The sequence below is a fragment of the Cherax quadricarinatus genome, chromosome 44 (assembly GCF_038502225.1).
Source record: "Cherax quadricarinatus isolate ZL_2023a chromosome 44, ASM3850222v1, whole genome shotgun sequence".
Taxonomy (NCBI): Eukaryota; Metazoa; Arthropoda; class Malacostraca; order Decapoda; family Parastacidae; genus Cherax; species Cherax quadricarinatus.
The window spans coordinates 30,023,542-30,046,339 of NC_091335.1; the positions used below are offsets into that span (position 1 = coordinate 30,023,542).

The window sequence follows — 22,798 nt, forward strand, 5'->3', positions numbered from 1 at the left end:
CTGTGAGGATGGTAGTTCGTTCAGACTTAAGGGCTTTCCCCAGCCGGTCATTCACCAGGGGATCCTCACTTTCCGAACGTTTTCTCCCCATGTCCACTTCCTTCTGTATGAATTATTTGTGTTGATGTCCTCCATACATCCGCTTCTTTTAACGGGAGTTATATTATCCTTCAAATTTTGAAGTCTCCTACACTTTACAGGATTCCTCTCCCTGCTTGGTGTTCCACTACCTCCTGGTATGAGCACATTCGTTTCCTCCTTCCAACATGATACAGTAACAGACTACATTCATGCTGGAATTCTGCATTAGATCTTCCGACGTGCTGCTGAAATCCTCTACTCTACTGCCGGTATTCTTTGTTGCTGATGAAGACTTTGACACACGTGCAACATCTAGGTATCTTTATTTTTAGACGTTTCGTGATCCAGTGGCTTTATCAATACAAGGGCCTGATGTGAAGACTGGAATTATAAACAAAAGATGAGACAATCAGTCCCTTAGCCTTGCAATTGCTAAAGAGTACTGTAGTCTTTAGGAATCTGAAACACAGGCAGGAAGATAGTTGCTTAGTACCCAACTACCGAAATGCTGCATTAGGACACAACGCAATTTCTGGCATGCAGCATTAGGACACTGCCCTCCAGCCGACTTTCATTCTCCTTGTAATGTAATCTCTCCACCTGGAGAGATTGCATTACTTGGTGTCTCTCTCCTGGGTTTGTAAATACGAGTGATCAGAGGAGACAGAATCAAGGCTACTGGTGAATGAGGGGGAAAAGTGAGGGTTAGAGAGGGGGAAAAGTGAGGGTTAGAGAGGGGGAAAAGTGAGGGTTAGAGAGGGGGAAAAGTGAGGGTTAGAGAGGGAGAAAAGTGAGGGCTAGAGAGTGGGTGTAAATGGGATAATAGTCGTAATGGGGTAGGAAAAATTTCCTTTTAGGGGATGGAAGATTGGGTCTCATTTATTTGTCAGGAATGGTAAGTGCTCGGGAATTGTGTTGGTATATACAGAAACACGTAGTGTAGAGTGATGTAGAGCCTTAACCAAATTCAACTTCAAAACGAGAAATATACAATGGGATCATATTAACTATGTCCTAAGTGATATTAGCTGAGAGGATATCCTGAACAATATGGACTCGAACCTTAGCCTATAAGGAATTAACTCTGTGGCACCTGAGGTATGTTCGGGGCACATTCCCTTGAGAAAAAAGGTGTAAACTAGAAAGAGAGAGAGGCTGCCTCTACAGGTGAAAGCGAAAGATCACAGACCTGCTCAGAGGTCCCAGTTTATCTTAAATACAGAATGAGTCACTAGCCAGAGAAATTGAAAATATTGAACTTAATCTTAAGGAATCATACAGGAGCCATGAAACAGAAGAATCTAAAGAAAAAAATAGATGCAAAAGAATTTTTTTTTTCTTCCTTATGCCAAATGTAGGGTAAAAACCACATCCAGTATTGAGACCCTGCTTAAACGAGATGGGACTTGCACAGATGATGGCAAACATTTGAGATACTGACGTCCCAATATGACTGGGTTAAATAAGCCGGTAATCAGATTAAGGGTCGACAATCTGAAAGAATTTGATATGAATTTGTCCCATAAAACCTCTGAGGGTTCTAAGAAGGAAGATCGCCAACCACTTAGATACCCATCAGTTGCGCAACCCAGGGCAGAGTGGGTTTAGAACAGGTCGCTCCTGCCTCTCACAACTACTGGATCACTATGACATGGTCTTGAATGCACTGGAGAACAAATATTAAGCAGATGTAGTATACACATACTTTGCGAAAGCCTTCAACTAGTGCTATCATGCTTAATAAAGGAGTAACAGGAAAAGTGGGTAGATGGATCTGTAATTTCCTGACATATAGAGCACAAAAAGTAACAGTAGAGAAAGTAAAGTCAGAAGCGGTTACAGAGAAAAGCTCTGTTCCACAAGGTATAGTACTCGCTCCCATCCTGTTCCTCATCTTCATATCTGAGAGAGATGTAAGACACAACGCTGTGTCTTCCTTTGCTGACGATATCAGAATTTCCATGACGTTATCCACTGAGAACACTGCAACTCTCCAAGCAGACACTGACCAAGTCTTTCAATGGGCCTCAGAAAACAATAAGAAGTTTAATGAGGACAAATTTCAATTACTCATCTATGGAAAACTCGAGGAAATTAAAACTGGATCGGAGCATAAAATAAATTCCAACCACGCAATAGAGCGAAAAATTAATGTGAAGGACCTGGGAGTGGTAATGTCAGAGAATCTCACTATCAAAGATCACAATGTATCTACCACATCTGCTAGAAAAAGATGTGATTTAAACAGAAAAAAAAAATGAAAATTCTATAAGCTCTTAGAAAAAATCCTGTAATGCTTTTTTTGTTCCTGGTGTCATGGTGGGAGGAGTAATGTTCTCTGTAACTCATAGACTGAAGCACCCAACCTTAATTTCAGATTCGCTATTGGAATATCGAAATCCAAATAAGAGTTGAACACGGTGATCTAAACTTCTGCTTTGAGTTTAACAAAGGTTTTATTCAAGGACTTATCGTAGCAGTCGTCTCGAAACCTAGTCATCGCCGTTATCCCACGTTGATACATCCAGTCACTCAAAAATCCGGCTTACAATAGAAACGAGGACGTTAGGCAAGAGTCGTTAGGCAACACATTCTTCCATCACCAAACACATATGGTAGACAGAAAGCGTAGTGTAGTTTTAAAAATAGGTTGGATAAATACATGAGTAGGTGTGGGTGGGTGTGAACTGGATCTGATTAGCGTGTGCTATTAGGTCAGATGCCGTGCTCCTTCTTTAAGTGAATGTGACCTGACCTAACTAGGTTAGAGCATTGGCTTAAGCCGGTAGGAGACTTGGACCTCCCTCGCATGGGCCAATAGGCCTGCTGCAGTGTTCCCCTTTCTTATGCTCCTATTCCTTTCTAAGACTCATAACGTACTCAGAAAAGGGTAAAAAGCCCTTTCACTTCGTCCTCGCCAACCTCAGATCAGCGAGACTTTATGGGTTAACTAAAACCTGCAAATCTAGTGTGTCTACGAGGCCCATCACGCCAGGTGTTGGCAGCGCCCCACACATGTTCACACAGATTTCAGACAAATATTTACCGAAATTTCAAGGGACGATTAGTCAAGCTCACTTGCTGCACTCACGAGGCTAACTGCTTGAGGGATCTCCACATGAGTGATAAGAAGCTTGCAAGAATAAAAAGGAACTTTACCATGACTGGAACAATGCACAGATAACCCCATCTTATAAATATACTAGCTTCCTTCTCTTCGCTCTTCTGTGCAACTAGTTAATGGTTCAATTTGGACAGAAACGCCGTCGTAAGTTTCATTCTCTCAAATACGGGATATTTTCCTAAAGTTTGCAGATTTTGACGTCACTAACCAAACTATTAATCATTTTAGCAGGTTATTAATAATGTTATTTGGTTGCCTGTACTTCGCCATGATTTTTTCTGCATCAAGAGCCCAACCACGGGCTGAGCTCTTAATGCAGTCCTGACCAGTTTATATATGGCGGACCTGGATTATAGACGGACCTTAAATATCATTCTTAGATCAGTTACGTGAATGATATTTTGGTCATAGTACCGAAAAGTATAGAAATGCGTGACATCCTCAACGCCACCAACGTTTTGGAACCTTCAATTAAATTTACTCTGTAAAGTAAAAGGACACAAGTGCAACTAATGTGACATTTTATTGTGGCAACGTTTCGCTCTCCAGGAGCTTTATCAAGCCATGGCTTGTTAGGTAAGACACATATGCAACAGTTAGGTATCTAACTGTTGCATATGTGTCTTACCTAACAACCCGTCGGTATTTTATACCATTTTAATGTTCAAGCCATGGCTTGATAAAGCTCCTGGAGAGCGAAACGTTGCCACAATAAAATGTCACATTAGTTGCACTTGTGTCCTTTTACTTTACATATTGTCGGTAATTCTACCAACATTATTATAAATTTACTCTAGAGAAAGAGAAGAACCAATTGTCGATTCTTGATCCCATGTATCAGAAATCTTCCCTATGAGGATAGACTGAGGGCCCTGAATCTGCACTCTCTCGAAAGGCGTAGAATTAGGGGGAGATATGATTGAGGTGTATAAATGGAAAACAGGAATAAATAAAGGGAATGTAAATAACGTGCTAAAAAATTCCAGCCAAGACAGGACTCACAGCAATCGTTTCAAGTTGGAAAAATTCAGATTCAGGAAGGATATAGGAAAGTACTGGTTTGGTAATAGAGTTGTGGATGAGTGGAACAGACTCCCGAGTACAGTATAATGAGGCTAAAACGTTGTGTAGTTTTAAAAATAGGTTAGATAAATACACGAGTGGCTCACAAAATCGTAATGACACGATTGCAAACAAACCATACCACTGGCGGGGATAGAACCCGCGACCAGAGAGTCCAGTGGCTAACGCGACGGTCTGGAGTTTTGACTCTCTCTGATCGCGGGTTCTATCCCCACCCGTGGTATGGTTTAATACATGAATGGGTGTGGGTGGGTGTGAGTTGGACCTGACTAGCTTGTGCTACTAGGTCTGATACCTTGCTCCTTCCTTAAGTGGAAGTGACCTGACTAGGTGAGTCATTGGGCTTATCCGGGGGAGAGGGAGACATGGACCTGCTTCGCATGGGCCAGTAGGCCTGCTGCAGTGTTCCTTCTTTCTTATGTTCTTACGATCTTATTTCTTCTCCCACCCTGACATCAGGGCTAAACTAAGTTTCTCTTCAGTCGCCAATTACTCGAGGGAGATCAAACTCACAACACACATTCACTCGTTTCACTCCCCCTACACTTCTCACATGACTGCAAGGAAAAGAGGACTAACGTTAATTCAGTTGAAGGAGTCTCCCCGTTAAATCATTCTGCCAGTCAGCGACGTGCTAGCATTTTCAACACACACTTTTGATGTAAAATTTGTTAAAATATCCACAAACTTTTTAACTCCTAAGTAATAATGATAGACTTACCTGCCACAGAGGCAGGACACAAATTCAACTAATGTGACATTTCGCTCTCAAGGAGTTTGACAAAATACGACACAAAACTACATGAGCGACTCTGTCATCAGGACAAAAATACAAAATACCGTGGGAGGAGGGAAGGAGTGTGACAAAATCAATGAAAAAAGAAACTACAAGATCTCTAGATATAAGGATCCGTGAGCACAACTAAACCTGGTTATCGAACGGTATACAATACCGACAGGTTGGTAGATAAGACACATAGGCAACATTTAGGCAACTTTATTCCGAAACGTTTCGCCTACACAGTAGGCTTCTTCAGTCGAGTACTTTGGAACAGAACTTCTCCAGGCTGAGGGACTGACAACCTCAAAACTATGACTTCAAGGGTGATGGACTGATTACATCGTCTTCACATCTCTACTGCTCCTGCCTACTTTCTGTACTCGACTGAAGAAGCCTACTGTGTAGGCGAAACGTTTTGGAATAAAGTTGCCTAAATGTTGCCTATGTGTCTTATCTACCACAACTAAACCTGCAACCGTAGCTACCATGATAATGCGTGTTCAACACAGAGACGATGTTGGACACCTTAAGAAGTCCAATAAAGCTAAGTTATGATGAATGGTTTGAAAAACCGACAAGTTGAAGATTGAGACACTTATGCAGCATATGGGAATCTTTATTCAGGAAACGTTTCGCCACACAGTGGCTCCATCAGTCCAATACAAAGAGGAAGGCGTAAGGAGAGGAGGAGAATGAGGTAATCAGTCCCTCAACCTGGAGTCGATGTGTTCAGTCCATCAATCTTGTAGATTGATTGGACTGATGGAGCCACTGTGTGGCGAAACGTTTCCTGAATAAAGATTCCCATATGCTGCATAAGTGTCTCAATCTTCAAAGCTAAGTTAGTAGCCGAGAAAGATGATTTCCAGCTACAAAAGTGCATAAAGACTGCCCTAATTGCTGTTAATAACAATCCATCAGCAATCCGGCAGTTACTCCATATGCAATTTATCAATAGAATATTTGCTTATTTCGGAATTCGCAGCAACGAGATGTTGACAGTTCTTCAAACTGAGCCCACCTCAACACAGTTGAACTGCTACTCCTATTACAGCACTTTCACAGCTTGCCACCTGACTTCCACCACAATATAAATTCATTTCTTTGTTGTCTCTGTAGTTCCTTCAGTCAGCTCTCAGGTACTTACCGTGCCACTACTTCAGGATGTTGGTGCACTGTGTGCATATTTATCCACTTTGCGGGACCTTTCCTGTCACGACGAACAAAACTCTGGCAACCCTCCTGACGATCACCCTGTATGTGAAACGGTTCAACCTTCTCGGTACTTGGGATTCATTTCATCACCGTTTACATTAACGATGACGAGGCCGACTAGATCATCACCTTGGCTACGAACTTTCTCACGGACCATAGCTGACGTGGCTCCTTCTGCATTATGGGCCGGCGAGTAATTAGCATTTACAAAGAGGTATGATCGATGCATAACCAACCAGTCAATAAGCTACATGAATGACTCATTGAAGATCACAATGACTGGACCACAGTCGACTCGAAAAAAAAAGTTCCATTTGCCAGCTCTATGATCAACGACTCCTTCACTGAATTCTCCATAGCATTTCAGAGTATCATTGAAGGTCAATGTACTTCATATGCTATGCATATACTCATCTCACCACGCTCTGCCATTTGAAGGAAAAGAAATCCTCGACCTCTCTTGAGGTCGAGGTGCAGTCTGATATACGGGGTTCCAAATGGCTCAGTACTGGAATCTGCGCTGTTTCTTCTGTCAATGTAATAGACATGACAGAAGAAATGGTAATGGATATGTAAAACTAATGTGGAAATTACAAAAAGAAGAGGAAAGGGAAAACCTACTCACGGACCTTCATAAGTTACAGAATTGGTCTGATAAGCAGTTACTTGACTCACGAAATCGTGATGACACGATTGCAAACAAATCGTACCACGGGTGGGGTTAGAACCCGCGATCAGTCATGAAACTCCAGACCTAACGTGTCGGCCTGGAATTTTATGACTATGATCGCGGGTTCTAACCCCACCCGTGGTATGGTAAGTAGTTACTTCGTATACAACGTATACGAACCTAATCGTGTAATCTGCAGCAATTGTCAGGACGCCACACGTGACAAGCCATTTCAGGTCACTCGTCAGAGTGCTGTAATTGTTAGAGAGTCAGTCTCAAAGATAATGGATATGAGCTGTGAGGAAACACTCAATGAGCTATACCTGATCACATAGAAGGATCGGGAAGACATAGTAACAAAGGAAATCTGAGACAGATAGGGTAGACAGGCTGTTTAAGAGGCCGGAAGAAGGCACGCAAAACACAGCTCATATGAGCCACAGAGATGTTAGGAAGCATTACTTCAGCCTCAGAGTAAAGAATCAGAATCTATATATGGCTTAAATAATACGTATGATAGTGCTCACGAAGCCAAGAGAGAGAGAACTCCATGGCAACCAGTTTTAGAGGAGGGCCAGGACTTGAATTCAACCCGTGCAGCCTCAAACCAGTAAGTATAAATGGGTGAGTAAACTCTCATATTCTTTCTTTTCATGGAGCTTTTCCAAAGAAAATCTGTACAGAACAGATCAGTATCTGAACACAGGCACGAGCAGGGACTCAGGGGTTCTTATTGTACGGTCATCACTGAACTGAGAGGACGTTGTACGGTCGTCACGGAAATGAGAAGACGTTGTACGGTCATCACGGAACTGAGAGGACGTTGTACGGTCATCACATAACTGAGAGGACGTTGTACGGTCATCACGGAACTTAGAGAACGTTGTACGGCCATTATGGAACTGAGAGAACGTTGTATGGTCATCACGGAACAGAGGAAGTTTTTGTTACTTGAGTGAGGAACTGGCAATTCCAAAGATTAATAAAACAGAAGAGGGAGCTGAAGGAGTCGAATGTGATACATAAATAATCTCAAACAGGAGATAGAAACTGATTACGTTTCAATTCGACTTGGATCATCAACTAGACACGATACGTGATCCTAAATTCCTTTCTCCTATGTACAGGTTATTTGTGTATTGTTCCAGTCAAGGTATTGTGTCTTTTTTGTCTTTGAAGTGAGATATATTTCCAGCATTTGAAATTCAGTAATTTAAAAAGCGAAATAGAAGAGGGCTAAATCAGAAAGTTTAAGTTATCTTCGAGGAAATGAAAAAAAGGTATATAAAGCATAGGAGAGCAGGAATAATCCCAAATCTGGGAATGGATATGAGGATGCTGAAGGAGGAGATAGGGATAATGAGGAGGAGGGAGAAAGGGGAAGCGAAAATAACGAGAGAAAGGTAAGACGGGAGATGTTAGGAAGAGGATGAAACCGTAAGAAATAAGAGCCTTTGAGGGAAACACTTTCAGGAGAGTATGAGCTTCAGATAAGAAAAGCTTCATGGGAACCAATGAAAACAGACTAGCCAATCTTGCAGAACAAAACAGGAGGAAGAAAGAGATACGTCACTGACAATCTCAGGTCTTCATGTGGCCAATGAAGAGAAGAGAGTAACAGAGGAATAAGAAGGGAGAAATATCATTGAACTTAAGGAAGAGTGGCTGACTTACAGCTTGACTTACAGTGTATGGAAGCTTGCAGACACTTCCAATCAAACTGACCCTTGTAGCAGAAAAGGCATAAGACTGGAGTATGAGACAGAATGCGTCATATAGGGGACCATAAAAATATTATCCTCAGTATCTGGACTGGGCAGTAAATAGAAAAGGAGATGAAACTGCTGAGGAAAAAATAAAACACCGACAGTCATAGAAAATGGAAAGGGGAAGATCACAGTTGTGAATCCAGGCCGCTAATGTCATTACCGTCTCAATCAACAACCCTCCCTCTCCCTATACAGTAAAACACAAAATCAGTCACTCCCATCATCCTTATTTCACGTTACCCATCATGACTTATTATAGTACAATAAACCTGCCAACAATTACTCCACATTACTTCAATTCTCATTTTTATTTAGTCTATCCTCTAATTCCTCTGACCCATAGAAGCCTGGGCACCACACGCTGGAATATGGTACAAAAATAATGAAATAACTGAATAACTGGTAAATGATGCGGTATTTATAGCATGGTATTAATTCTGAGAGGACAGAGGGAAAAAATAGAGCATGGAAGTTGAAGACTTCTGTGAGTCAAAGGGATGTCAGGAAGTATTTCTTCAGTCATAGAGTTGTCATGAAGTGGGATTGCCTAGAAAGTGACGTAGTGGAGGCAGGAACCATACATAGTTTTAAGACGAGGTTTGATAAAGCTCATAGAGCAGGGAGAGAGGATCTAGTAGCAATCAGTGAAGAGGTGGGGCCAGGAGCTATGATTCGACCCCTGCAACCACAAATAGGTGAGTAGACACGCACACACACACACACACACACACACACACACAGTCTTTTGCATACATAAAACTATTTTCTCTACCTATATTACAGTCCCACCGACGTGCACTGATGGTCAGCAGACAGTGTTCGGTGCCGCCCGACACGAACACCTTCAGGTTCCCTGCGAAGTACTGGCTTACCCTGCACCAGTCGTCTTCAGGTGAGTACCGTCACTCTCGTCTTGTTTTACCTATCCTGGTCACCTTTTGGAATGTATTCCACGTTAGGCCATTACAATATGATGATCATTTTAGTATTTAAACGAAGGAGAAGCTTAGCTTAATTAGGTCAGCATACGGTGGCTAAATTAACATGACATAACTGACAGAGCATCATCAAAGGTTCCTCTTGAAAGAGAAACAAAGTTACATAGATAACGCCTTTTCCTACCTCAGATTTTCAGGAAAAATAATTTTCCAGTGCAATAGATAAATAGAACTGAACCGAATTAGCATAATAAGGACGCATATTATAGCAATGGGGGCCACAGCACAGTATCCCCCATTCTACAGTAACCAAACATGGACATCACAGTAGTTACTACCCTGTCCTGTAGGTCGACTGGTAGCACACTTAGTTCACACACTGAGGTCCTGTGGTCGATTCCCGGTAAGGGTTGAAACATTAGGAAGTGTTTCCTTAAGACACCTGCTGTCCATGTTCACCTAGCAGTAAAATGGGTACCTGGGTGTTAGGCGATTGGTGTGGGTCACATCCTTGAACAGAAATTACATAATTTGCCAGAAATCCCTTGCTTAAATCAAGAGGCTTTCTGTATACTAGTATATCAGTGATGTCAGCTACAATTTGTATACCTTATAGTTGTAGAAAGTAGTATTGAAACACACACCAAACCTCAGGAGATGACAGTATTCCTAGCGGGGGATAAAGCCAAGTCTACATCAGGGAGACAATCCGTCTTCAGCAACACAAATACAAGAGTGTGCATCACTTAACTCTTTCAAACACTTGGCGGGGGTTAAAGCCAAGGTTCAGTTCCAGGAACACTGCTTTCAAAATTAGATGCTTTCAAAATTAGTGGAACATTCACTGTAGCAAAACCTATGGTGTATATTGGTTTAGCCCTGTCAGGGTCCGTGCCGTAGATCTACGGCTTTACGTTGAGGGTCCAAACCGTAGATCTACGCCATGAGCTCAGCTCACTCTGATAAGCTGTGAGTGGTAAATTTGGGCATAGATATGAGAGAATACATCTATGTGGTATGTGTGCACCATATAAAACAAATCCTGCAGCACACAGTGCATAAGGAGAGAAAATAACTGAGACCATAATTTTCAATTAAAACAGCAAGTTTGCAGTGCTTTTTTGTATTTGCGATTTCTTGGTCTCATTTGATAGAATGGAATGTATATTTTGATTGGTTTTAGTAGTGAAAATGGCTTGAAACTGAGCTCAAAGTAGCGGAAATGTTAAATTTTTGCCGATGTTCAAGAGTAAACAAATGACCTCACACGTCTAATATATGCCAGCTGGTGGGTCTAATATATGTTAACAAATGTGGTGATGTTATTTATACATTACAATATTGCCTAACAGTAAATCTTTTATTTTTTGGTTTGAATAAAAATTCATTATATAAATGAAAAATGAAAATGGAATTCATTTGTAAAGCCTGAAAAAGTAACTAATGAATAGAGGAAATGTTAGTTTAGTGCCCGGAATGTTTATTCTGGACCCTATTTTGAAATTGGAATATTTTGAACTTTGCACTAAATTAGCCAAATTACCAATTTCCAATCACTTTATTTTGTAGATGAAATAGTTGAGCTGGCAATTTCTTGTGCTCAATCGATAGGAGTAACACTAGTGAAATAGCTAAGAATTTGATCGACTGCAATAAGGTAATTGGCCTAAAATGGAAGTCAAAGTCGGCAGAATCGCCGATGCGTAAATATTGCTGACACATCAAAATTCGCGAGAGCATAATTTCGTCAATTTTCCATCAAATTTCGTACTTTATGTTTTATTTCCTTCAGGAAAAGATTCTTTACCATTTCATAAGCATTTTGGGGAATTCTTTACTGTATCAAGTTTTTTGAATACAACTTTAATATTAAACGTCTTAAGAAGAGAAGGCATATCAACCAAGTTTTCATGGTAAGGGAGAACCAACATATTTTTAGATGAATAAGGATGGTTGTCCCTTTTTGGATTGTAAAATGTATTTCTAGCAACTTTAAAAGATTTATCAATTACATATCCTGCCTGTCCCAGCTACTAGACCACTATGACAAGCTCCTGGATGCTGTTGAGGATAAACAAAATACAGATGTGGTATACACAGACTTTGCAAAAAACTTTCGAAAAGTGTGACCATGGTGTAATAGCACACAAAATGCGTGATAAAGGAATAACGGGAAAAGTTGGTAGATGGATCTAAAACTTCCTGACAAATAGAACACAAAGAATAATAGTAAACAGAGTAAAGTCCCAGGCAACTACGGTGAAAAGTTCTGTTCCACAAGGCACAGTACTCTGCCATTCTATTCCTCATCCTCATTTCTGACAGAGATGTAAGCCATAGCTCCGTGTCTTCCTTTGAGGATGACACCAGGATCACCATGGCAGTGACCTCCATCGAAGACACTGCGAGACTCCAAGCGGACATCAACCAAATCTTCAAATGGGGCCACTCAAAATAATACGATGTTCAACGAGGAGAAATTTCAACTACTCAGATATGAAAAACTTGAGGAAATTAAAAATGTATCAGGGTATACGATAAATTCTAATCATACAATAGAGCTAAAAAGAAATGTGAAGGACATGGGAGTGATAATGTCAGAGGATCTGGCCTTCAAAGACCACAACAATGTATCTACCTCATCGGCTAGGAAAATGATAGGATGGATAATGAGAACCTTCAAAACTAGGGATACCAAGCTCATGATGACACTCTTCAAATCGCTTGTGCTCTCTAAGCTGGAATACTGATGGACGCTAACGGCCCCCTTCAAGGCTGGCGACATTGCAAACCTGGAGAGTGTACAAAGAACTTTCGCAGCACACATAAGTACGATAAGGCACCTAAACTACTGGGAACAGTTGAAGGTCCTTGATCTGCATTCCCTGGAACGCAGGCGAGAGAGATGCATGATAATATACACTTGGACGGTCCTGGAAGTTTTGGCACTAAACCTGCACACGAAAATCACTCTCTATGAAAGCATAAGACTCGGCAGGAGATGCAACATTCCCCCGATGAAAAGCAGGGGCACCACGAGTACACTGAGAGAACACAATATGTGTCCGGGGCCCAACACTGTTCAATTGCCTCCCAGCTTGCATAAGGGGGATTACCAATAGATCCTTGGCTGACTTCAAGAAGGCACTGGACAGCCACCTGAAGCCAGTACCTGACCAAGTGGGCTGTGATTAGTACGTCAGCTTGCATGCGGCCAACAGTAACAGCCTGGTTGATCAGACCCTGATCCACAACGAGGCCTGGTCTCAGACCGAGCCGCGGGGGCGTTGACTCCTGAAACCCTCTCTAGTTAAACCTGTCACATCCAGCAACACAACGGTATCTTGATACAGAAGCCATCTTCCACAACACCATCGCTGTACCACTAGTTACGAGTGAGATGGGTTGAAATTCTAGAGGGACTTGACTAGCATGGACCAGTAAACTTACTGTAGAGCTCCACAGTGTTCGCATCGCTATTGGGCCTTGCGGACGTGCTGCGCAGTAGCTCCTGATTGAGTTGGCTTTTGGGCAGTGTTGACATGTACTTAGCTTTGTGAAGACCTGTTTGCGCGCTCTCTACGAATTGAAGCAAGATGCCCTCCATCGAGCAACTTTACCAACAGCTTAAGGAAGAATTGAGGATAGCGAAGTTGGAGATTCGGCGACTGACCGAGGAAAACAAGAAGATTCGTAGTAGTCCTCCTGTTTTGAGTCCTCAGGTCAAGAAGGGAAACTGGTCAGTGGCTGGACAGCAGGGAACGAAGTTGACGATCAAGAAGACGAATGGAAAGGTAGAAACGATGAAGAAGAAAGAGACTGCCGTGGAAACTGTTGTGGAAACATCTAATACATTCTCAGTGCTACCCGACGAATGTGAGTCGACTACTGGGAACATCACGACGAACGACACCAAGGAAGGTAAGAATATTGTTGTTGTTGGGGATAGCCAAGTTAGGTATATGGATAGGGCGTTCTGCTTGAAGGACAGGAGTAGGAGACAGAGAGTTTGCTTTCCTGGGGCTGGGATGGAGGATATTGTTAGCCGTCTGGATGACATCATGAGAGGTAATGGGAGCAATCCTATTATCTGTCTCAGTGCTGGAGGCAACGATGTTGGCAGACGTAGGAGTGAAGACCTGATTAGCAGGTATAGGTCAGCAATAGAAATAATTAGGAGTAAGGGTGGGAACCCTGTCATATGTGGTATTTTGCCAAGGAGAGGAGTTGGTAATGAATGGTTGTCCACGGCAATTGGTGTCAATTGCTGGCTGGACAAATACTGTAAGGAAAATGCGGTAACATTCATTGACAACTGGGACCTCTTCTATGGCAGAAATGACATGTATGCCAGGGATGGGGTTCACCTATCTAGGTCTGGGGTGGTAGCACTGGCAACTGCAGTGGAGGGAGCAGTTAGGACTTTAAACTAGGAACAGTTAGTGGTATGGGTTTTGGCAGGAAAACAGTGAAGTCCCAGTGTAGTAATATTACGAGTTCTAGGGGAACTAGTAATAAGCAGAACGAGGTAGATAATGAAAAGCCAGGGACTTTGGGTGATAAGGACAGTAGTAGGTTTAGTAGAAAAACAGAAATGAGCAGGAAGGGTAAAGAGAAAGGAGAGTCTTTCAATGTTTATTATGCTAATTGCCGTAGTGCTAGGAATAAGATGGACGAGTTGAGATTAGTTGCTAGTGCAGGTAACATTGATGTATTTGCCTTAACTGAGACGTGGTGTAATTCACAAAGTCGGGACATGCCTGCGGAATGTCATATTCAGGGTTTTAAATTGTTCTAAGTAGATAGAAGTATCGGGAAGGGGGTGGGGTGGCATTGTATGTCCGAGATCGCTTGAACTGTTGCATAAAAACGGGTATTATGTCTGAAGTAACGCATACAGAGTCTGTTTGGATAGAATTTTCAGAGGGGCATGAAAAACTGATTTTAGGAGTGATATACCGTCCCCCAAACTTGGATAGGGACCAAGGGAGACTACTATGGGAGGAAATTGTTAAGGCCACAAGGCACGATAATGTAGTAATTCTAGGAGACTTTAACTTTAGTCATATTGATTGGAATTTCTTGACTGGGAATTTAGAATCATACGACTTCTTAGAAGTAGTTCAGGATTGTTTTTTGAAGCAGTTTGTGACAGAACCTACAAGGGGAAATAACCTGCTTGACTTAGTTCTGGCAAACAATGAATCCCTTGTTAATAATTTAGAAATTTCAGAGGAACTGGGTGCTAGCGACCCCAAATCAATTACATTTAGCATTGAATGGAAGTACGATAATAGCGATAACTCAGTAACAGTCCCAGATTTTCGCTTAGCAGATTACGATGGGCTTAGAGAACACTTATCATCTGTTGACTGGGGTAACGAAGTGAGCTATCAATATGACAGTTTTCTGAACACTATACATGCTGCTCAAAGAACGTTTATCCCATATAAAGAAATTAGATCAAATAGAAATGATCCAAAATGGATGAATAATAGGCTCAAATATCTACTAGGGCATAAGAAAGGAATTTATAGGCGTATCAAAAGAGGTGAGGGTCATCTTATGAATCAGTATATTGACATTAAGAGGGACATTAAAAAGGGGATAAGAAAAGCTAAAAGGGACTATGAAATTAAAGTTGCTAGGGATTCTAAAACTAATCCAAAAAGTTTTTTCCAAGTCTATAGAACAAAAAGTTAGAGATAAGATAGGTCCCCTTAAAAATAACTGTGGGCACCTTACTGACAAAGAGAATGAAATGTGCTCGATTTTTAATAATTATTTTCTCTCAGTTTTTACACAGGAAGACACTAACAATATTCCGGTAATTAATTTTTATAGTGGGCTAGAAGAAGATAAATTATGTAACATCACAGTCACTAGTGAAATGGTTGTGAAGCAGATAGACAGACTGAAGCAAAATAAGTCGCCGGGTCCTGATGAGGTTTTTTCAAGGGTTCTTAAGGAATGCAAAATGGAACTCTGTGAACCATTAACTAATATTTTTAATTTATCTCTTCAAACAGGTGTAGTGTCTGATATGTGGAAGATGGCTAATGTAATTCCTATTTTTAAAACAGGGGACAAGTCGTTACCGTCAAATTACCGCCCAATAAGCCTGACCTCAATTGTAGGCAAATTACTAGAGTCAATTATAGCAGAGATTATAAGAAGCCATCTCGATAAGCATAGCTTGATTAATGATACTCAGCATGGATTCACAGAGGTCGGTCTTGTCTAACTAATTTATTAACTTTCTTCAGTAAAGCTTTTGAGGCTGTTGACCACGATAAAGAATTTGATATTATTTACTTAGATTTTAGTAAGGCTTTTGATAGAGTTCCGCACCATAGACTGTTAAAGAAAGTGGCAGCTCATGGCATTGGGGGAAAAGTGCTCTCGTGGATCGAGTCATGGCTCACTGACAGGAAGCAGTGTCCATAAATGGGGTTAAATCCGAGTGGGGATCTGTAACAAGTGGCGTTCCACAGGGATCAGTCTTGGGCCCGTTGTTGTTTATAATATATATCAATGATCTTGATGAGGGAATTACTAGTGATATGAGCAAATTCGCCGATGACACAAAGATAGGTAGGATAATTGATTCAAACGTAGGTGTTATGGAGCTTCAGGAGGATTTAAACAAACTCTATTCTTGGTCAGAAAAGTGGCAGATGCAGTTCAATGTAGATAAATGCAAGGTTCTGAAGCTTGGGAGTGCCCATAACCCTAGTACTTATAAGTTAAATGATGTAGAACTTAGCCATACAGATTGCGAAAAGGACTTGGGGGTTATGGTGAGCAGCAACCTTAAACCAAGACAGCAATGCCTAAGCGTACGTAATAAGGCAAATAGATTACTGGGATTTATATCAAGAAGTGTAAGGAACAGAAGTCCAGAGGTCATACTGCAGCTTTATACATCATTAGTAAGGCCTCACCTAGATTATGCAGCTCAGTTCTGGTCTCCATATTACAGAATGGACATAAATTCGTTAGAAAACATTCAGCGTAGGATGACTAAATTAATACATAGCATTAGAAATCTTCCTTATGAAGAAAGATTGAAGACTCTTAAGTTACATTCACTTGTTAGACGAAGAATGAGGGGAGACCTGATCGAAGTGTATAAGTGGAAGATAGGTATTAATAAAGGGGATTTTAATAAGGTCTTGAGGATGTCTCTCCAAGAGAGAACCCGCAGTAATGGATTTAAATTAGATAAGTTTAGATTTAGAAAGGACATAGGAAAGTATTGGTTTGGAAATAGGGTAGTTGATGAGTGGAACAGTCTACCTAGTTGGGTTATTGAGGCTAGGACTTTGGGTAGTTTCAAATTTAGGTTGGATAAGTACATGAGTGGGAGGGGTTGGATATGAGTGGGACTTTCACATCAGAGCTTATTTCTAGGGTGGCATTGAAAATTGGGTTGGGCAAATGTTTTGTTAGTGGGATGAATTGTAAAGGACCTGCCTAGTATGGACCAACAGGCCTCCTGCAGTGTTCCTCCTTTCTTATGTTATGTTCTTATGTTCACAAATCTTGCCTTCTTGTTCCTTCTAGTAAATCCCGTTTCCTGCAATGTCTTCAAGATTTTTCATCTCACCTTCAAGAGTATTTAAGACTCCCTTCTTATGCTTCAGCATCATCGAAAAAATCTTTAATTGGATTTATTTCAGAACTGACATACAGGCGAGCTACAGCTCTATGTCCAATTTTTAAATGACTCACGAAATCGTAATGACATGATTGCAAACGAACCAGAGTTCGTCACGGCCACGCTAGTGGGAGATTCGTCTGTAAAAACTTGCATTTGTGGTCACAGTGGTGCCTATGCTAACCTTCCTATGGTGTAGAAATATACCTAGTTGGATGAATCTTATTGTGGCTAGCTGGTCCAGTGGCCAAAGCGACGGTCTGGAGTTTTATGACTCTGATCACGGGTTCTAACCCCACCCGTGGTATGGTTTCTTAATTAACAGTATGACCGAGTTCGGAACCCCAGCCTAAGAGTCAAATACATTGACCACAGAAACTGTGTTTTAGAGAGATGACTTTCAGCTCTTGATGAACATAATGGTGTTGCTCTCAGTTCTTGGGCCTATTGATAATACTCTTTCTTCCCGCTTGTTTTATGATAATCAATATGGGAGTGAACATTTTCTGTTGAGCAGCTTCTCGAGAGTGTTTAGTTTCCAAGTGATTAAGACAGTTTCTCCTCCTTGCCATGTTCAGGATGCTTAATTCCAGCAACAGGTTCTGTTATTGATGTACAGGTCGTAATTCACTGGGTGCTGCGTTGTGAATTAAGTGAAAACAGAATACCAGGACGAAGGGCAAGTAACAGGAAGTTGAAAGTATATAATTAAAAGAAAGGGAATTGAGGAACTGTACACTTAAGTGAGATATTAGTTGAAAGTGATGTGGGGGAGGTTTTGTAATGGAGATATGGGCAAAAGAATTGCAATTTGATTGAAAATTAATGAGAGTAAAATGGGGCATCCTTCCACGAGACAGGAAGAAATTTAATTTGTTAGAAAGGTGGATCTAGAGGGGAATGAAGCAAGAGTGAAGAGTTGAGAGGGTAAAGTAGACATTGACATATAATTGAACTTTTCTTTCACTTGGTAATACACGTAACAGACAATTCAAAAATGATATAGGCTCTATACGTCTCCCGGAGTTCCAGTGACGTGATATTCAGATGATGTTGCCATTCCATGAGTATCTCACTCATCTGTCTGTTGGTAATTAGATAAGATCGTCTAAAGACGAGACACCTGACTTACAACGTGATGTCCTGTGGACTACGTACAATCTGTAGAAATGTAATTTGTTTCTAATGTGATCTGTGACATTCAGTAAAGTTCATTCCATGTCACAGATTACATTGAAAATACAGATGAATATTAATTAAAGATTAATAATAATTTAAGATTAATAATAATTAAAGATTAATAATAATTGAAGATTAATAATAATTAAAGATTAATAATAATTGAAGATTAATAATAATTAAAGATTAATAATAATTAAAGATTAATAATAATTGAAGATTATTAATAATTAAAGATTAATAATAAAGATTAATAATAAAGATTAATAATAAAGATTAATAATAATTAAAGTTTAATATTAATTATATAAATATGTATATTATTCGGAATGCACCTTTTGAGTCAATCTTAAACAATGCCCGTGGAATGCATTATGATAATTACATGCAACAGACAGATAATTAAATGCATAATTACATGCAACAGACAGATAATTAAATGCATAATTACATGCAACAGACAGATAATTAAATGCATAATTACATGCAACAGACAGAAGCAGAATTTATCATTCAGGTGCCTATCAGTTTTCTGTCAAAAATGAAAAGTGAAGTGTCCTTCATTTACACTTAATTCTTGGTAAAATAATGGAAAAGGCAATTATCTGCAGCGATAATTTCTCTCCAGCTAGTGTTAGCTTTAACATAAATAGCTTAGCCTATTATTAAGCGATTACCAGTGGACAGTCAGTATTATTACAGAAACTAATGAGGAATAATCATAGGAGCCCAGATACCACTCCCAGGAGCCCTCCTAGAGCTGGGAAGGTGCCAGAGCCAGAGCTCGCTACCACCTGCAGCTCACAAGACTGCCATTCCCACGAGCTCCCATGGGGCAGGGAAGATGGCAGACCAGAGGAGGACTAGCTTCTCACTACGAGCCCCGTGAGGGCAGGGAATGGGGCTAGGCCTGGGGACAGTTGGTCCCAGAAGATGAGGAAGTACTTGTACCTCCTCCCATGAGAGACGTAGGTCTCATGGCACTCCCAAGACAGGAAGTCGGGCCGGAAGTGTGCTGGAGAATCAACAACAACAATGAGGAACAACATTCCAGTACATGAAAAGTGTATTTCTAAAAGCCATATGGCAATAATGTTTTTAGGAATGCATTAAATATTCGCGTCGACATATCAGTTTCTAAAAAAAATTAAAAGCCTTGTTACCAGGAATAATGTGAAAAGTCGTTGATAAAAATGCCGACACAATACATGTAAGAAACACGTAAACAATATGAAAACATTGTTACCAAATAATGTGTCAGTTGGACACTAAGGTTCATTTATGTTTGGTAAAAGCGTAATAAATAATTTAACTATATATATATATATATATATATATATATATATATATATATATATATATATATATATATATATATATATATATATATATATATATATATATATATGCAATAAGATGACAGTAAACAGGTGATTTCAGAATATGGAAAACAACCACTCTGAAAGAATAGAGGAATTCCAAGCGCTTTCGTGACTACTCACATTATCATTGTTCCTTGATAATGTGAGTAGTCACGAAAGCGCGCATATATATATATATATATATATATATATATATATATATATATATATATATATATATATATATATATATAATATATATATATATATGCAAAACAACCACTCTGAAAGAATAGAGAAATTCCAAGAGCTTTCGTGACTACTCACATTATCAAGGTGAGTAATGAGTAGTCACGAAAGCGCTTGGAATTTCTCTATTCTTTCAGAGTGGTTGTTTTGCATATTTTGAAATCTCCTGTTTACTGTGATCTTATTGCATATATATATATATATATATATATATATATATATATATATATATATATATATATATATATATATATATATATATATATATATATTATATATATATATATATATATATATATATATTATATATGTATATATGAAAATGTTGAATGATGATGAAAGTATTTTCTTTTTGGAGATTTTCTTTTTTTTGGGGGTCACCCTGCCTCGGTGGGAGACGGCCGACTTATTAAAAAAAAAAAAAAAAAACTGGTCAAATAGCTAAAACTCATTTAAAATTAAGTCCTTTCAAAAATTTTCTCTTATACGTTTAAAGATATTTTTTTCATTTATGTTAATGAAAATAATTAATAATTTTGTTCCCCCCCAAAAAATATAAAACTTACCTAACCTTATTATAACAAGAGTAATTTAATTTAACCTAATCCTACTAAATATATTTTAGATAAGTTTACAATAATTTAATAATAAACACAATGAAATATATTTTTTTCGTTAGGATCAGAGTGACTTTTGCGAAATTATTACATATACAAATTTTCACTTGCCTTATTCAGCAAGAAGAGAGTTGCTATTTAAGCCAAAATCGCTTTTTTACCTATTCGGCACGATATGTATATACAGCATTGTAACCACGAACGAGTGATATTTAATCAATAACACTGAGACTAGCCGGGGGATCGAACCCGTGTCGTTTTGGCCTGCCTAATGGTGAGCGAAAATCGCACGAGGCGGATGAAAACGACATGGGTTCGAGTCCTTGGCTAGTTGCAGTGTTGTTATTGATATATATATATATATATATATATATATATATATATATATATATATATATATATATATATATATATATATATATATATATATATATAATTTACTGTGATCTCAGCTGCAGGAATACTTTAAATACTGGTGTGTCTATAGGTGGGGTGTAAACACATCTACTGGGATAGTGTCCACCACTAATGTGACTACAAGTGAACACTATTGTACCCACAGGTGGGCAGTGAACACGTCTACGGGGTTGGTAGATGTAGCAGGCAACTTGTATAACAGCAGTGGAAGCAGGTCAGTGGTGCAGTACACGCCTCAGACCCATCACGACTTCGGTGACCTCCTGTGTTGGGGTGTTAACAGTGTTGGCCTGCAGCACCAACCCTGTGTTTTTCATATCATACCTGCAGGTGAGTCTTACCATCATTTCTCCCTGGTCTCTCACTTTCCTATACCTTTAGTTCTCACCGCTCTTCCAACTCTCTCATATTCTCACTCGTTACACCTCTTCTCTTCATCTTTGTCTCCTTTCTCAGTCTTTCCTCACGGTTCTTATAATTCACTTCCTTCCCTTTTCCCTCTTCACCTGTTGCATTTTACAATATAATGTCTGTTCTCTTCCTCCAACTCATTTCAAAGTCTGGTCCTACTATTTACATCATTGTAAAATGGTTTTAGGTGTATATAACTTCTCTGTGTCAAGTGCCATTGCCGAGACACACAAAGTGAAGCTTTTGACGTACTGACATGTGGAAGGTAAAGTTCGAGTCATTTGAGAGTCATAATGTGACATTTTATGTTGTATGTTGAAAATGGTGTTAAATACTGACAAGATGGTCAGTTAGACACATGTGCAACAGTAAGATATCTTTATTCCGAAACGTTTCGCTTACACAGTAGGGTTCTTCAGTCGAGTACAGTAAAGTTGATAAAAGCAGTAGAGATGTGAAGACGATGTAATCGACTAGTCCTTCACCCTTTGAGTTGGTCAGTCTAACCTAACTGAATGTTGCAACAAGGAGAAGGCTGGAGGTAGTGGAGATGTCGTGTCTGAGGGCAATGTGTGGTGTGAATATAATGCAGAGAATCTGTAGTTTGGAGATTAGGAGGAGGTGTTGTTGAGATGGGTCGGACATTTAAAGAAGATGGAATAAAACAGGATGACTTGGAGACCAAGTAAATCTTTTGTTGAAGGAAGACGGGTAGGGCTTGGTTTTGTTGGCGAGGAGCTTGGACTTCCAGCAAGCATGAATGAGCGTGTTAGATAGGAGAGAGTGGAGGCTTGACATGCTGTTGGAGTGTAAGAAAACTAACATTTATGAAGGGATTAAAGGAAATCGGTAAATCGAACTTGAGTCCTGGAAGTGGGAAGTACAGTCCCTGCACTCTGAAGGAGGAATATTGATTTTTCAATTTTCTAACTGTAATATAGGCGTGCCTCTGACAAGACAGTGATGGAGTGATTGATGATGAAAGTGTTTCTTCTCTTTTGGATCACCCTCTCTCGGTAGGAAACGACAAATATACTAATAATAATGAAAATGTTGTTAGAAACAGAGCCTCACCTCTGATCAGAAAAGGTCAAGTGAAAGAGGTTTAAAATCATTCCCAAGATTATGACCCTCGCCTTTTGGCATCCTTCGAGCGATACTTTGTTATGAGAAAGAACTGCCAGACTACCACGACTATAATAAGCGTATTGTAACCACGACTATAATAAGCGTATTGTAACCA

The 22,798-nt window shown here is 39.8% G+C and overlaps 1 protein-coding gene across 1 annotated transcript in view; it reads left to right on the top strand.

Moving 5' to 3' along the window:
* The window catches only part of LOC128697391 (nephrin-like), a 331,037-nt gene that overhangs the window by 150,904 nt on the left and 157,335 nt on the right, over positions 1 to 22,798 (top strand). Inside the window, 2 exon segments of the mRNA XM_070093857.1 lie at positions 9,507 to 9,615; positions 21,290 to 21,474. Of these exon segments, the coding sequence (XP_069949958.1) occupies positions 9,507 to 9,615; positions 21,290 to 21,474 (294 nt within the window).